This window comes from Acanthochromis polyacanthus, chromosome 13 (assembly GCF_021347895.1).
Source record: "Acanthochromis polyacanthus isolate Apoly-LR-REF ecotype Palm Island chromosome 13, KAUST_Apoly_ChrSc, whole genome shotgun sequence".
Lineage (NCBI taxonomy): Eukaryota > Metazoa > Chordata > Actinopteri > Pomacentridae > Acanthochromis > Acanthochromis polyacanthus.
The window spans coordinates 32,724,303-32,742,337 of NC_067125.1; the positions used below are offsets into that span (position 1 = coordinate 32,724,303).

Below are 18,035 nucleotides of genomic sequence, written 5' to 3' on the forward strand. Positions count from 1 at the left end.
TTTAAGGAAAACTGCAAAATACATGTTTATTTTTCACCTATTACAATATGCTGCTTACAAATGTTAAAAGCAAATTCCCAATGTATCATAATCAATGAGGAAAGTTGCATAATTTGATTCTTTTTCTCTTAAATTAGGTAAAAAAAACCCAAAACAAACAGTGGTCATTTCAGGACAGGTTTTCACATGAGGCAGGCCAACTGAGGAAAGAGTCAATGATCAATCACTGAGCCTGCAGCCCACAGGATTTTCTGATGAGGCAGGTGGAGGATACCCCACCATCCCTCTTCATGCTGCCTGCAGTACCGTGTGCTTCAAGCCACTGCAGAGGTGATGAGTTATTGCTACGCAGAGCGCCCACGGAGAGAGGACCGACAGCACAGGTTTGTTGATGTCAAACAAAGTACAATACAGAACAGCCCTGCAGTGAAAAGCCCTCTGTGCAGTTAAGGCGAACAAAGGAATCTGCAGTGGTTTCCCTGGTTGTTACCTGAGCTGTGTGCCTGTTCATGTCTGCGTATCTCAGTCTGCAGAACTATCATCTGAGCTCTCCTCTCCTGCTGCTTTCCAGTTTTTCCTCCTCTTCTTTTTTGAGTTCGGCCCCGAGTCTGAGTCTTTGTGGGAGTCCTGCTTTCGTTTTTTGCGAGTCCGCCTCTCCCTTTTAACCTCGTCATTACTGTCTCCCGAGCCACTGTCCTCATCTCTCGCTCTGCTTTTTGCACTTTTCTTGTTCTTATGTCGACTTTTAGTCCTTTTTCTCCTCTGCTTGTCTTTGGTGGTGTCGCTGTCATCAGTGCTGCAGTCGCTGCTCGAGGACTCCACTCTCTTACACTTTTCTTCCACACCTTTCTTCCTCTTTTTCTTTTTCTTCTTTCGGGAGGATTTTTTGGATCGTTTTGATAAGGATGCTTCGGTGTCAGACTTGGACTTTTTAATCTTGTGACGACTAACCTTCTTTGTGGTTTCCTCACTACAGGAAAGCAAGGAGAACAAAATAATTGTAGGAAAGACAACACTAGTAGGTTTTCAGGTTTGAAATAATGCCTTATAGGGCAATTCACCAGTGCTACACAGTGAGATCAATCTAATGAAAAGCAATCATCTCTTCTAGGGTTCTGGAGAAGCTTTCAATAGGGAATGAAAACAAGGGTTATTTCAGCTATTGATTGGAGATCTCGGTTTTTGCAACAGAAAAAGCAGCTGAAAGAGTCAAATGTCACTTTTATGTCATGTGGTATGGATGGCAAAGACGAAAGACTCCCATGTTAATGACTTGAAGGTGCTCATGTCAGCAAGATACTTCTGTTGGTTGTTAGAAGACTAAAATATCATGTATTTCCAGTGTAACGTGATCCGTTGCATGTGGGTTTAATTACACTGAACAACTCTACACTTTCAACATTGTTTTGTATTTTGCATTTGACAAAGTACAAACGCAGATACAAACTTATATAGAAGTCCTATCTAGAAGCTGACGTGTATACTGTTTAGTTAAAACACAGAATTACAGTAACTTTGACATATGTGGCTGTGGCATAGGAAACTGGTCAAACTTTAATATGCAAATGGTGGGATCTGGCTTTTTTGGGTTCACACTAGGGACTAAAAGCCAAGATATCCTGACTTCTCTGCATATCAACTTTTTTTTAAAATTTCATCTTGCATGACTACCAGTTTTGTAGGATAGTACTAAATTGCTGGTGTGCCCTTTAAAATCTTGGTTGCATATGTAGCTCAATTTTAAGCTTATTCGGTGCAGTGCTGCATTTTCGCTTACCCATCACTTTTGAACTCTTCAGGATAAAGCTCCTTAAAGCCGCTGTGTCCCCATCTGTGATGTAAACACACGAGACGGTGAAAATTTGTCAGTCTTGACTAACTTGCCTGCATTATACAACAGCATGAGCTAATTTCATTTCCAGTACTGTACCTGTCAGGATCATTGGCCTCGAAGTCGTACAGTTTGCGAGTCCAGTATCGAGCCTCTCGGTCATCGTGTTCTGAAACTCGCTCTCTGCTGCGACTGAAGTCTTTATGCTGATCTGACACTCGATCGCAGTGCATATGTCCTCTGGAACACAATCACTATCAATAAATCAGCAAGCCAATATGCCGTAACAGCTCCCTAAACGGAGAGCGTCATTATTAAACACGGTCTCAGATGAGTGTTGGTGTCTCTTGTGTTTAGGTGGCTCAAATTAAACTGGGACATTCACGGCTCCTACCTCACACACTCTGCATCTGACAAATGTTTGTGGTGGGACATTTGGATCTCCCAGTCTCGCATTTTCCACATATCCATCTCTTCCTGGATCTGCAGTGGGTCAACAACAATATATGCATAAAAACTGCCCAGACATGCATTGATGTACACAGGATTCAAACATTACATACATCCTTCTTCTCATGAGAAATAAAAAACAAACATGGTATGTGGTGTGTGAACATGCATGTGACTGCCAAGTATCAGTACAAACAACCTACATTTATGTCCTAGCTCAGTGATATCTGTTGCCAGAGCCTGGTACTTGATCAATTGATTAAAAAAAATAATAACTTCAAAAATTCCCCATGCGCATCTCAGGGGAACTTGAGCCTTCATCTATGAAAACAACACACCATATTCATTTCTGTGATGTGTGCAACTTAATAGAGCTAAAACAGTTCCCCTTTAATCAAAGGACTGAAAATAGGTAGCTATTTTATCATTTCAGTAACTTGTTAAATCAAAATGCCCACTGTTAACTTGTTCCAGCTCTTAGAGAATCAGAACTAGAAGTAAACCAAATAACAAGCAAGCTGAGATATCATTTTCAGGCTTTTGATACTTGTGAGTTTATTTAAGCAAAGGCCATATCACAAACGCAATACAACTCAACAGCACCACAAACTGCAGTCTTAAAAAATGACTGTAAAACTAAATCAGCACCTCTTGAAAGCATTTTTCTAACAAAAATGGAACACAGAGCCTTCATAAAGGTGGAATTTCTAACAGACCATCTGCATCAGACTACATTAGATTCAGTGGTGAAAGATTTACACTGAAACGTTACTTTAGTAAAAGCGTCCAATTTGTCAGGAAAATCTATTCAAAGTGTCAAGAATTAAAGTATTCATTACGCTGAATGGCCACTATAAGTGGTCAATGATAGAATCTCTGAAGTCCGCAAATAATCATCATTCAGTATATTAGTTCAAGACTTCTCAGGGTCTGCATTAGACATATGCTGCTCAACCACAATATTAAAACGACTGACAGGTGAAGTGAATAACATTGATTATCCTGTTGCTATGGCAACTGTCAGAGGGTGGGATATTTTTGGCAGCAAGTGAAGTTCTTGAAAGTGATGTGTTGGAAACAGGAAAAATGGGCAGCTCAAGGATTTGAGCGACACTGACAAGGACCAAATTGTGGTGGTCTAGTCACAGCATCTCCAAATGGCAGGTGTTGTGGGGTGTTCTTGCTAAACAGCAGCCATCACCTAACAAAAGCGGTCCAAGGAGGGACAACCAGTGAAAAGGTGAAAGAGTCATGAGTACTTGAGGCTTACTGACGTGTATTGGGATTGAAGGCTGGCTACTGTGGTCCAAACCCACAGACAAACAAACTGCTGAAAACCTTAATGCTGGCTGTGCTAGAAAGGTGTCAGAACACACAGTGCCAGAATGATCACTTTGACCCTTGTCTACTGCTACAAGCCACTGGTGAGCATAAAAAAACTGCACCATGGAGCAATGGAAGCAGGCGGCCTGGTCTGATCAATCCCGTTTTATTTTACATCACGGGGATAGCCTGGTGTGTGGTTTACCTGGGGCAGAAATTATCATGAGTAGTGTGATGCACTACGGGAAGCAGTCAAGCTGGCAGAGACAGTATGATGCTTCAGGCAATATTTTCCTGGGAAACCTTGGCTCCTGGCATCCATTCTTACTCTGACATGTACTGGCTACCTGAATACTGTTGCAAACATAGATCCTTTCAAGACAACAGTACTCCCTGATAGCAGTGGCCTCTTTCATTATAGAATAGATCGGTAATGGTTTGATGAACGTGACAAAGAGCTCAAGGGGTTGACTTGATCTCAAAATTTCCCAGATCTCAGTCTGATCAAGTATCTATGGACTGCACTAGAAAAATCAAGTGTGATCCAAGGAGGCCTCATCACACAGTGCATTAGTGTCTGATACCTGAGGACACCTTCAGAAGTGTAATGGAATCTGTGCCTCAAGCCCAAGCAGTTTTGATAGGACAAGGGAGACCCGCACAATATTGGGAAGGTGGTTTTAATGTTGTGTTATTAAGCATTGATGTGAACAAATGCAAAAATAAATTATATTTAGCTGGTTGGGAATGAACTGTTGCATCAGCCTGTTGAATAGTTTTGAGACCCTGCACAGCTATGATCCTTCACAACATGTTGTTTTCACTTATCTTATGTGATTTTCTGAAGACTGTTGAACCATGAACAGACTAGGCTTGATGGACAGCTCTCTTTCCATCTCAATCCTTAGAGCTTCAGGAACAAAAAAAGATAGATTTTCTCTTCCAGGCTCCTGAAGACATTTTACCTCTCATTCAAAGACCTTCAGTTCTCTGCCTCTCAGATGAGATTTGAAATGTTCAAGAACCTAAAAGAGAAGTCCAGTTGCTTTCTACTGAAGCTCCAAGGATTACCAAGAACTGGACAGTTGAGAAACTACAAAAACAAACTCTTTCTTGTTAGTTTTGTTGCTGGACAGGCAAAGGATATAAATTTTAAGATGCTGTGGGTTTTTTTTTTTAGTTGTGCCTCAGTTTTTCTCACTTTGACGTTTTGCACAACTGATGTCAGATACATAAAATGCAACAAAAGTGTAATATTTTGATCTGAATGTTATAAATAGTATGTATAAAGTAGTATAAAATTTAAAAAAATACTCATGGAAAGTACACTAAAATTACCTTTAAATAACATTTGAGCACATGCTGTGAACAGCTACTTTTTTTTTCTTTACCTCCAATAAATCTTGCTTTGTGTACCTATTAAACTGGATACGTAGATTTCCTACAAACACACTGAACTCAAACGCACCTTATTGTGGGCATCTGTGTGGCGGATTACATTCCTCAGCAATGTCTTCCCCATCGGCTGCTTTGACATGATGACTCCTGACGTGTGACATGTGTAAGTAATTAACACGGAAAACAATTCGTTGCTTGGCAAAGCAAAACATCAAGGTGACAAGTGCATTAACGCCGGATTAACACTACATACTGAGCATCGCTTGTTAGCCTAGCTCGACAGCTAACAACAACACTCAACCCGTTTACCGTCTACGCCTTGCTGTTTGTCAAAACATCAACAAAAAATAGCTGCACTACTACACGTTTACTATCATTTCGTAAAGGTGTACAAACTGTACCTTTCAGAAACGAGTAGCATTCAAGAAGAACGAAAAGCGCTCGCAGTTTCCACCAATACTTCCGGTAACGTAACGTCGTCGCACAATATACGTCACGAAATGTTTGGCGAAATTGAGCCGTGATTGGACCAACGGCCCGTCAATCATCATGGTGGCTGCTATGAACGTTAGTGGTTATTCAACACTTCAACAAACGACTTAAAATTTGCTAACTGGTACATAGTTGTTTTTAAAGTCTAATCTGTTAAAATGTTTAATAGCTCTAGATGATATTATGACAAAAATAGAACATTATTTTGGGAAACTAGTAACCATTAAGTAATATTAAATAGCAACACTCAAATTGCTCATAATTGTCTGTCACCATGTTAGCTCCACTAACAAACCAAAACTACAAAATATTTTTCTGCTGTGCTTCACAGGCAAAAACAATGTCAGACCAGGACATGACATGTAGCAAGAAAGAACAAGAGAAAAATAATTTCAAGAGGAAGACCGGGTTACTTTCTGCTAGATGTGTAAGTACTCACTTGTTTAGTAATAAGTTAGACCCAGCAGGTTCATAAGCTAAACCCACATGTCTGTGATTTTTTTGTTTGTTTGTTTTGTGTTGTTTTGTTTTACACAGGTTATGCATTATGAAGCAAGATTTGTGGGTTACCTATTACAGGACTGCCAACTCTCACGCTTTGCCCGTGAGACCCACGCAACTCACATGCTACTCCAAATATCACACGGGCATAATAAAAAAATGAAAAAGTTCCACTTTGCTGTTATGGGAATATGTAACCTTTGGGGAAATCCAGAGAACGCCAGGTTTGTGAAAATCCGGTTTATAAATCCACTGTGAGGATCTTCTGAGTGAAGCCAACAGAAGGAAAATCTCATCTGGTTGTGAAGAAGGAGACTGAATGGACAAAGTCCTCAGTGAACCACTTCCTGTTTAACTTTCACTTACAGAAAGACAGACCAACTGTTTCAGCAGTTTGTTATTCTCTGTTCAGCAGACAGGTGCTCTGCTTTGGAGTGTGACGATGTTGTCGGTGATGTGGAGAGTGAAGTTTCCGTTTCACCCACAGCGTGCTTTAGGGCACCTGGGTCAGACTTGATGTTTGAAATACTGACCGACAGCACAGATTTAACTGTCTGCAGTTCTGTTTTGATGGATGTTATATTTTCACTCAAAGCCGCCAGGAGCTGGGTCTTTAAAATAACCGCTGTCTCCTTACAGAGTGAAAGTAGCAGTTCCTCCTTAAGGTCAGAGATTGCAGCATCTGAGGGCCTCTTCAAAAGAAGATGTAGTTGATGAAGGTGTTCAGGAGCAGGGCCAGAAAGACCACAACCAAGCAGCCTGGAGATCTTAGGCAGCGTCTCCCTCAGGTGGGTGTCAACGGTGTTCAGGGTCAGGGGCCTCATTTATAAAGCTTGCGTACGCACAAAACAGGGCGTAAATCACAAACTTTGCGTAGAAAGTGGCGTACGCTGTGTTCGTTGTGATTTCTAAAACAAACTTGGCGTGAGAATGTGCGCACCGGTGCGCCAACTTTGATGCTTGCTTAAGCACATTTTGGAGACAGAGGGAACGAGGGTGAAGTGGCGAATTGAAACCAGACTGATCTCAAACCTTTATTGTTATCACATATTAGACTTGTAGAGCCGGATAATCATAAACCCTCATCGTTGTAGATGTTCATATAGTGCGTCATTCGGCCGACGACTGTATTTGCAGAACTATGTTCATATATTAACAGGGGCGGATTGAACGTTATTTCATTCAGTCGTTTGACCGAAGGGCCGGTCCGGTGATCTTTATTAAATAATTTTGTTTACTGATCACCCGGCGCCTGTATGGCTCATCCATTTGCAGGGGTGGTCTCCGACGCAGTGGCTCGGCTTCGATTCCTGCCCGCGGCTCTTTTATGCATGTCTTCTCCCTACTCTTCTCCCCATTTGCTGTCACTCTTCACTGCAACTATCACAGTAAAAAGGCAAAAAAAAAGAAGTAAAGAATTTTGTTTATTTATCTATATGCGGCCGAATGGGATGAGCGTCCTACCATTAATCAGCCCTGTACAGGCATGCAGGCACACATGCTTCACACCACAACCCCCGAGTGAAAATGAATTTGTCCGTGAACCGAAAAAATGTACATTCAATCAGTTTACAAATTATTTGTACATCGGACATGATCATAACAAATTTAGTGGCAGGGTGGCCTGGGTCAACACATGATTCATTCATCCTGACGCACAGCAGTGAAAAGACTGCCGGCCGGCGCTGCGTGAAATGCCGTTGATCAGCAGCTTATTTATATACAGATACATTCATGAGTTACTTTGCATTGACCATTCATGGTAAAATGTGGGTGTGTTGTGGGCGGAATGTGAGGTGGATCCACCTGTGCAATCTTCCAGCTGGTGTGTGATTTATCAAGAAATTGCATGCAGCTGTGCTTACGCAAAGTTTTATAAATCAGGGGCGAAGGGCATACGCCCATTTCGTATTTTCGGCGTACGCAAACTTTAGTATGGATCCTAAGCAATGTTTTATAAATGAGGCCCCAGGTCTGTGGTAATCCCATGAAGAAAGAACAGAAAAAAATCTAGATTATAAATCAACATGCAACCAAAGCACTGTGTGTATATCACTATAGTATAGGATGTAGTTCAGAAAATGTCCAAGTATCGTATACTTTTCAAGAATAACATAGTATGGCCTGTAGTTCAGTTGCTTGTTATTGAAAATATCTTGCTAGCGGAGCTGAAGCTCAGAAAGTCTGAGATGTTTGTTCCAAATATGCTCATTCTCAAGTCTTATCTGAACTGTCCTCTTTTGTTTGAACTTTCCCTAAACTTAGGAGTTAATGACAGAGCAGCACATCCAGACTCAGTCTCATTTATGTAGAGATTAAACTTCAGTGTCATTCATTGATGTTACAGTGCAGTTTTTCAGATGTTTGTTGCACATGCTCCCGACCAAACCAGTCCAGGTGGAAAACGACGTGAAGAGAAGCTCCAGAGGATGAATATCACACATTTACGTTGGAAATAAATGTCCTTTAATTAGACATTGTCATGCAAAAGTTGGATTTCCCTTTAATGATGTTAAAATCTTTGTTGATGTTGGTTTCTAAATGTTTTTTGACACTTGGCCCCAAAGATTAAAACCTTCTACGGCTCACAAGCTGCAACAATTCGCACATTATCAACTATCTTTCTGACTAAACTAAGATAAAAAAAGTGAAAAGCAGCCTGATTCCTGCATCATGAATGCAAATCTTTTTGGTTTTTGACAGTAAACTGAATATATTTGGGTTTGACATTTTATAAACCAAAACAAGAAATGAATTACTGGAGAAAACAATCAACAGAATAATAGACAAAGAAAATGTGTTTTCCAACATTAAAAGATACATACAATTCAAGTTAAATTTTATTGATAGAACTCCAGTGAAAGGTCAAATTGTCTCAAGACACTTTATTTTTTATATTTTTTTGTCATGTTTAAAATATGACAGAGTAAGAAATTTAAACCTCTTGACTAATCCAATTTATTATTTGGTTTTTAAGAGACTAATGGACAATTAAAATAATTTTCTCCACTAAAATTAATAAACATGAGGTCAAATGGAAGGAACCGTTTTAAATCCTGCAGTCCCATGACGACAAGAATGAAGTTTGTCAACAAAAACTAAATCTGCTGGTGGATTCCATTAAAGTCCTACTAAATGATAATAAAGTGTGATACTAAAGGTTTGTGGGGCTAACATCTATCAATGTTATTGTGATGGTTGTTGTATGATGCTGTGCTGTGTGGATGTTGTGACTGGTATTGGTGTTATCACTGTATTTTAATGAATTTACTCTTATTTTTTTAATGTTGTTGCTGGCATTTTCATCTACCCAGGGACTACAGTTGGAAATTAGCTTTATAGCTAAAACTGGTACATTTACAGAAATGTTGATTAATGTGCACTGTCCCTGTTCAAATAAACTAATAAAAAATAATAATTAAAAAAAAATAAAAATCTCAAAGTAAAGATATCAAGTTGAACATCTGGATGGAGGTTGATAAAAGCTGACCTCCCTTCATTTCTCTGGAGCATACTCCATGGATTTTAGGGATGCTGGTTAAAGACCTGCTCTTCTAGTCCTCTTCCTTCTAGTCGCTGTAAAAAGTCACTCCATCCTCACCGACTTCAACACCTCTTCATGACAACTTGTTCTGCCTCCGACCTGGTGGAAACTCCAGAAACTCGAGAAACCGGTCGAGCAACAAGTCCTCAAATTCATATGACCGCATCGGTCGTATGCACCGTGCACCGGAATACGACCCGTGAGAGTGTATTTATGTTAGCGCCCCTACGGGGAAAAGGAACGCATTATGGGATTTAATTCACGAAACGGCTTTTTCCTCACTTTCCCAACACGGGTTTAGGGTTATGGTTCAGGTTAGGGTTAGGGTTAGGGATAGGGACTGGGATAGTGTTAGATAAAAGTTTGTTCATGGTGACATTTCACCTGCGACTCCAGAGTGTCGATATTTACTCAATCGCTCGAGGTCGCATACGTCAAAACGTAACACTGGGTCGTAATACGGGCGTGTACAGATGACCTATGTGGTTGTTTTTTGTTTGAGGACAGGCTGGGTCGAGACTCGGATTTTCGAAAAACTCGTCGGGCGGGGGAAGATGTGATGGGCGGTGGGAGAGTAGAGGGGGCAGTGAGGGGAGGTGGGGGGGTAGAGGGGGGAGGCCACAACCCACCTCCCTACCTACTGTCCGCCCTGACTCCACCCAGACCCTGCCTTGGCTCCACCTATGTGGTCACTTTATTAGGAACAGAAGCTATGATGTTAAAGGGACGACGAGTTTATTTCTTTTTATCTGATCTGTAGCTCAGTGAGTTAAGGGTTTGTCTATGGAGCTGCTGGATCAAGAGCAGGCCCTCCTTAAATTTTCTGAAAAACTTTGACAACCACAGAAAAATGCAGGTGGTGGGTCTTGAACCAGGGATTGGACTGGCAACCTTCCGGTTGCAAGACAGCCACTCTACCCATTGAGCCATGCCACACCTGGATATCAGTCAAGCAATAATCTTTCTATCATTTTTTCCAGCCAATATAGAGGCATGTATTGGTTAGAGCAGTGGTTCTCAACCCTGTTCCTCAGGACCCCATGTCCTGCATGTTTTAGATGCTTCCCTGCTCCAACACACCTGATTCAAATGATCAGCTCGTCATCAAGCCTCTGCAGAAGCCTGATAACGAGCTGATCATTTGAATCAGGTGTGTTGGAGCAGGGAAGCATCTAAAACATGCAGGACATGGGGTCCTGAGGAACAGGGTTGAGAACTACTGGGTTAGAGGACATGTAAAACAAAGCAAACAAATTTGCTTTAAATTTTAATCACTTTCTGACAAAAATGAATTACATAAAAGTGAACATCCATTTGCATTTAAATACGGTTTTATTCATATGTTTAAATCCCCTCTGGTGAAAATCAAGTTGTTTTTGTTTGTTGTTTTTTTTGTTAACATGTCCATGGGAATGGGGAGGGTGGGATACGTCTGCACATTTTAGAATAATTGTTGTTTAGAGGAATCAGTTACAGTTACATTTCAGCTGTTTTAATGGATTATCTCTTTGAGAAAACAGTGATGAGTTTTTAGGGGTTTAATCAATGACTGAAGAGAATAAAGACTGACTGGTTTACTGATCGCTTCATTATCCTTGAGGATTTATTTCCTGATTGCATACAATGTGTCCTATTTTAACACAGACATCAATATTTGAAATAAGACTTTTCTCATCATCTTTCACAATTGCAAATCAGTTTACCTGTGAAAACTGAAGGGAACAGAATGACAATTCTTCCTCTTGAACTCATAACACACACCTAGCCTCAAAGTGAAAACAGCAAAAATAGTCATAGAATCACTTGGGCTTTGTTCAATGTTATGAGACTGTGCAAAGCTTCCACTATGAAATCTAATGTCATGATATTCCACAGTGTTTTTACCTTTGAAGATGGCTACCTCAGGGCATAACTCCAATGGGAACAAAATGCAGAATTTTCTGCCTGCATGTGTGTCAGTTACACAAGATTAATGTAAATGTAGCTAGTTGTGCAGAGCCAGATGTGTACTGTCTTGACTTATATTTGACCTAAATAAAAACAGCTACACTCTGCACAACCCAGTTCCACTGATAGGCACTCCTCAGAGGTGTACAAAATGCTACATACCGTAGGACACTGTTACAAAATCAGCTTTCCACATTGTGACAATTAATCTGAATACAACATACTAACAAGATGGATTGCTTGTGCAAACAAATCTGCCCTTGGCCTATTTAGAATAACTCAACTCTTGGACAAGCCAGTATTTTTAAGGCACTTAATGAAGAGAAAGTGGCACTCAATTAAGTGGCAGCCTAATTAGTGGTTTTGATAAGTAATCTGCTTGTTTTCATGTATGAAGTTCCAAATTACAGACGTAAATGAGTGTTCTAGGAAATTCAGTTGATCAGTGGAAATCAAAATGTTATTTTCTGCATATTTTTAGACCTAATTTCACTTTTTTAACAGGCAGAGCTTTGTGCTGTAGCAAAATGGTGCACTATAATCATTCTTAGAAACTCCACTTTGAGGCTACAGCTCAGCAGCACTTCACCTCGGCTGCAGGCAATTCACCTGAATGAGTAGCTTGAGCCTTAATATTACCTTGACTAAAACACTATTTTTATTTGTATTATTTTTTCTGAAAAGCTAGACCATGTGGGACTTTGTTTCTCCCCATCCCTGTGCAGTGTTTTTCAGAATGCTTCAAGAGACCCTTCAAGTTCTGAAACCGGGGATTGATGACAATTTGACACAAATCAGATGACTGAAAATCATGTTGAAAGTGTGTTTAGGAAATATTGTCCTTAAAATAGATCATTGGTCTAAATGTCAGTTAAACAGGCCTTTCAGTCTTTGTTGAAGTCTAACCAGATTTGAAACAGTTCCATTGAAGTAGTGCAATGCTGCTCTGGTTCCTTTTAGTTCTGAACTGTGAAAAACAGTCATCTACTGACTGCAAGCAAAAAATCTTGAAAATTAAAACCTGATTTCTATTGTTGGTATGCAGCCGAGTTCATTTACATAAGGAACACGCTTACACCTTATGTGAGCATTTTCTCTGGCTTTACACTTCCATTGCACTACATTTCAACACTAATGTTGGGGAGGGTGAGTTTGAACCCAAGCAGAGAGTACACAGACACAACAGGGACCAGAGAAGTTAAACAAAGATTTATTAACACAACCAAATCAATGTGTGCAACCAGGAGGGAATTCTAACAAAACTAACTATTCTAAAATAAACAGCCAGGATTTAAACTAAGAGGAGAAAGCTAACACACTCACTTCCAGGCTGGGCAGGGGAGCGGACAGGCTCCCGGGGACTGGTGACCCAAGGGTGCTCACCACTGGAGTAGGTGAGTGACAGGATGCAGCAGTCCAGGAAGACTTGACCAGACCAGACCAGAAGAGTGAAGCTACAATCTGGCAGGGAGTGGAGTGAGGAGCTGACTTACATGTTAGAGATGATAAGATAGATGATAAGTACTGCAACGCAGCTGCCCGGAGTTCTGCTGATGGTTCAGTTACAGCCACTGCAGACAGCGGTGCAGTGGAGCGAGTGAGAGAGTGAGAACAGGGAAGGGCAGAATTAAGAAGGGAGAGAGGAAGGAAAGAGGAGGTCAGGTTCAGAGGCTGGGAAGGGAGCCGTGACAACTAATATTGTACTTTTACTCCTCTGCAAGATTTCCTGAGAGTTAGGGTTACTAGTTACATTACAATTAAAATTTCACAAACAAAAACTTAAGATCTATATATAAAATATGATGCAGGGTTATAGATTAAACCCACCAGTGAATAGTTAAAGTTGGATAAAATGAAATTAACTAGTGTGTTTTTCTAACAATGCTTCTGTAGTTTGACTGTGAAATCTTAAGATGGAGATTTAGTAAATATATTCACAGTTTTTTCATGTCTTGTCTTCCACACTTTTATGAAGCTAACACATTTAAGAGTGATTCTGCCTTGCCTCAAGTTTGAGCTCTCAATGCTTGATAATTTAGGAGCAAAATTGCTTGTTTTACAATGGCTGTTATTTTCTGCGCACGTATTCTGGACAGTATCTGATTTATAGTAACAGGAACTGACTTTGAATCACCTTTCAATCTTTCCGTTGTTATTGCCCAAACAAAAAAACCTAAACAGTCACAGACTTCTTCTCCAAATCGCATTTGACAATAAAAGTAGATGGAAATCCCAGAGAAAAAAAGTCTCATCAGTCTGTGGTTCTTCATGCATATCTGCTTGAAGGTCATTTAGATCATTTGTTTCATAGAAGGCATAGTAATATTTTGCAATCAGAATCCATTGTGACCGTGTGAACAATCTGTTCTATTTTAGCAACTCATTTGATTTACAAATAAGGTGACTGCATGCTCTCCCTGTGGCAAGCCGGCTTTCTTCTCAGCTCTTCAGTCCCCAGTGGTGGAATGACTTTCCCACCACACTTTGAACAACAAAGTCACTTCTTATATATCATCCATACATGAATTGAATAGTCTCCGTTAAAAATGCTTCATTTCCCCTGATTCCCTCAGCCGCATCCTGGTCTGCCAAATCTTCATTGTCTGCCTGCTCAGTATCTGAGTTTGTCCTTGTCTTTTTAATATTGAGGCAAAAACACTCAAAGTAACACCGACAGAATGAAAATCAGTGCATGAAGAAACAGAAACAAATGTATGAAGGCGGTTTTGGGAGAAGTTTTTCAACGAGTAAATAATTTGCCAAATTGATATCAGCACTCCATGTGCAAATATTATTCATGCCTCTTCCTATTCTTTGGAAACAATACTGAGCTGTTTTTTTAAGTGACTCAAATACTTTTAGTTTGGATGGTTAATCCTTTCATAAGCCCATTAAGTGGGTGGATGTGCATACAGTTGGCCTTTGATTTACTTTGCTGATAGGAGATATTTGTTTTAATTTGCATAAAAATAAGCATAGCCAAATATTCATGTGTCTTCCTGCTTGCAGTTTTCTGCAAAACCATTTACAAAACCAGAGCACAGGGCAGTCAAAAGATAGTATATTATTGCATGTGAAGTCACTCAAGTGGTTCTTTTTAGAATCATTTTATTAAGCAAAGCTGTTAACTTTAGGTTATTTACAGTATTGTTAATTTATATAATTGTATTCATCTGTGTCACCATAATTAGGTGCTGATTAATGTTGTGATTGCATGAAAACATGCTGATATTTGTAATTTGCTGTTAAAACGATAGATTTGCATGTCTTTAATGTCCTTCTATGGTCACTGACGAAACCTCTAAAAACTTGTCTCTGTGTATCATACTTAGAAGTGGGTTTTTTTTCGTTAAAGTAATCCCTTCTTGCCATAAAATTGTTTAGATGTGACTGCTTTCTCTAGAACACGTGTGTCAAACTCAAGGCCCGCAGGCCATATCCCGCCTGATTTATTATTATTGTTATTAATGGCCCGACGATATGAAGCGCTGATTACATACAAACTACAGATCCCATAATGCAGCGCAACAGCTGCCTTGCCGAATGATAGGTTACCTGGGAACATTTCCGCGTCATTTAAGTATTGTAACGTCAAAGCTAGCCCTTAAAAAAGAAAAGTTGATTCTGAAAACAGAGCCTTTCAAAACGATGGGAGGCTGAGTTTATGTATGTTGACATTGCCGGTAAAAGCGTGTCTTACTTGTGGAGCTAATGTGGCTGTAAATAAGAAATTTAATCCAAGATGGCACTTTGAGACAAAACATCAGGACAAGCTGAAAAACCTGCATGCCGACCAGAAGCTACAGAAAGTAGAAGAATTAAAGAAGAATCTGACATCTCAGCAGACGTTTTTCACCAGAGAGAAAACACAACGTGAAGCTGCTGTTAAAGCAAGCTTTGTTGTGGCAGAAGAATTTTTTTTTTAAATATTTATTTCAAAAAGTCACAGGTAACATCCAACATCAACATGGTATTGAAACATACAGTGACAGTTAACAAAAATCACTTTGAAGGAAGAAAGGAAGAGAAGAAAGAAAAAACAGAAACTAAAAACAAACAAACAGAAAAAAAAAAAAAAACAGCTGAGCAAATTTAAACATTTATAGCAAATTATTATTTTTTTTACATATGTTACAATTTTTTATTGCTGTCTGGTTATCAAATGGAGCTACTGACTTTAAATAATATTCAAATTATTTATGGAAGATAAGATAATTTGGCTTTTGATTACTGAATTTTACTTTATGAATGTGAAATTTTACTAATATTAATATGAGATTGATGATAAAGGCCTTGTCTTTTTCATATATTGTGGCAGAAGAGATAGCCAAATCAGGCCATTTACCGAGGGAGAGTTTCTGAAGAACTGTATGCTGAAGGTGTCCACACAAAAAGCAGATGTTGGCAACAGTGGCGCCACCAGGCGGTGGCCTGAGGTGGCCGCGGCCACCCCTACAAATCTGCTGGCCACCCCACTCATTGCCAGTTAAGCTCACACCACAGCAAGGACAAAGCTCAGACTGTACACAGCCAATCAGAGGCGACAAAGACGGTTCCTTCCCTCTTGATTGGCTCATTGTCTAACAGTGATGTCAATCACTCATCTATTCCATTGGTTCTGAGTAGGTTGCAAACTCTGACAGCATCACCATTGATCTGCATCGATCAGCAGCACCGATTAGAACAGAGGACAAAATGTGGGAGAAGTAATATTGTCATGACATGTGCTTTGTAAGTGCCAAAAGGTGCTGCTACAGCAACCTGTTAGAGCAGCACTGCTGTGCTTTTTAACTTATTTGAGTTACAGGCATATTCAGCTAATGCTAGCTGCTGCTATTATTACTCCGCCAAGGCATGGTGGAGTTATGTGACGATCGGCGTACGTTTGTCTGTGACTCTGTTATTCTGTGAATCTGTCTGTCTGTGCGAAATATTACTCAAAAACGGAGCAACAGATTTGGATGAAATTTTCAGAGAAAGTCAGAAATGACACAAGGACCTAGTGATTAGATTTTGGCAATGATGTGGCTTATAAGGTGGATTCACGACTTTGTTGAAGATTTCCCATTGCCAAATATAGCAGCCTGCACAGCGTTGCTGTAACCATGAGGTGAACACTGTGTCTGCTACCTGCTGACAATCACATGATTGCGATCCTCCTACAAATTGACCGTGACTTATCAGTTGGAAATTATACAAGGAACAAATGGTTAAACTGTGGGGTGTTTCTGAGTCCCATCAATTCCTGCTGACCGCTACATATTTTCCCCAGGCCATGTAGCAAACCCCAGCCAGACAGTTAGGTTCAGCCATCAGCCTTATTTGGCTGAACACAAATTCACCTTTCTGTCCTTCCCTCATTTCTTCACCGTAACACCTTGTCCCCGCTAGGTGCATATAAGTTTAAACGCATCCTTTACAAGACAGCAACAGCGTGGAACCGTTTTCTGTCATCTTTATGTGAATTTTCGGACTTTTCGACAGCGTCTTTGTCATGTCAAGAAACTGCTTCTTAGACAACACTTCCATCCTGTGTTGCTGGAATGGTGACAAAATAAAAGCCTGCAACAATAAAAATACGTCTTCAAAATATAGGCATTGAGGGAACGGTTATTTTAGCACTACCAAAACAGAGGCTTGCCAAAAGTGATGAACTGATCAACGCACCGTCATGTATTCCACGGACCGGGTCGGACCCCCTGGCGATCCGGTACCGGTCCGTGGACCGTACGTGTGACTTCTCTGCACACAGGTTGAGAAGATTACTTGTAATGTGCATACATTACAAGTAATCCAAGCAAGGAATTTAATCTTCGGCGCCACTATGAGACTCGGCATGGCAAAAAAATACAACACCTTGCAAGGAGAACTGAGAAGACAGAACATAAATGAATTGTTGGCGGGTTTGAGGAAACAGCAATCTGTTTTCACCCGGAGCCGTGAGGTCAGCCATGCTGCAGTGAAAGCCAGTTACTTAATTGCTAGCAAAACAGCGTTAGCATCAAAGCCATAATCTGAGGGGGAGTTCGTTAAAATTTGCATGCTGAAGGCTGCAGAAATCGTAAGGCAAAGTGGAGTCATTTCTGGCATTTTCTGTTGCAACAGATGAGAGCGTTGATATTACGGATGTCGCTCAGCTGGCCATATTCATTCGTGGAGTTGACGAGACTTTGAATGTCACAGAGGAGTTCCTTGAGTCGGTGCCGATGTTAGACACAGTAACAGCCGAGGACATTTTCCACGCTGTCGTTGGTGCTGGACAGGGTCGGAATGGACTGGTCCCGTGCTGTCAGCCTGGCTACAGATGGTGCACCATCGGAGATCGGGAAAAAGGCGGGTGTTGTGACAAAGTCAAAGCCGCAAATGGAGGGAGTTGTTTTTGAACATTCCACTGTATTTTGCATCAAGAGGTGTTGTGCAGTAAGTCGTTAAAAACGGATCACGTCGTGGAGGTGGTTGTCCGAACTGTTAATTTCGTCCGAGCCAGAGGTCCGAACCGTCGTCAGTTTGACTGCCTTCTCAGTGACAGTAACATCACCCAGGGCCTGC

The 18,035-nt window shown here is 40.5% G+C and overlaps 1 protein-coding gene and 1 long non-coding RNA gene across 2 annotated transcripts; one reads left to right on the forward strand and one right to left on the reverse strand.

Annotated features, from left to right (window-relative positions):
* Positions 1-5,463, reverse strand: nkapd1 (NKAP domain containing 1). The gene is made up of 6 exons (XM_022211349.2): positions 5,404-5,463; positions 5,073-5,149; positions 2,226-2,314; positions 1,931-2,071; positions 1,778-1,831; positions 1-970 (listed from the first exon to the last, which is right to left on the reverse strand). Exons 2-6 carry the CDS (start codon positions 5,139-5,141, stop codon positions 523-525), a joined length of 801 nt encoding a protein of 266 aa, XP_022067041.1. The 5' UTR covers positions 5,142-5,149; positions 5,404-5,463; the 3' UTR covers positions 1-522.
* On the forward strand, positions 5,051-9,410 carry LOC110963150 (uncharacterized). Its single transcript, XR_002596489.2, has 3 exons — positions 5,051-5,165; positions 5,826-5,921; positions 6,032-9,410. It is a non-coding gene; the product is annotated as an uncharacterized LOC110963150 (long non-coding RNA).
* The last annotated feature ends 8,625 nt before the right edge of the window (positions 9,411-18,035 follow it).

Bases quoted from the DNA above. Each gene is read 5' to 3' on its own strand.
- nkapd1 (XM_022211349.2), bottom strand. From the start codon at position 5,141: ATGTCAAAGCAGCCGATGGGGAAGACATTGCTGAGGAATGTAATCCGC. The intron at 2,072-2,225 runs GTAGGAGCCGTG...ATTGTGTTCCAG, and splicing joins TCAGATGCAGAGTGTGTGAG to AGGACATATGCACTGCGATC. The intron at 971-1,777 runs GTAAGCGAAAAT...GCTTTCCTGTAG, and splicing joins GAAGAGTTCAAAAGTGATGG to TGAGGAAACCACAAAGAAGG.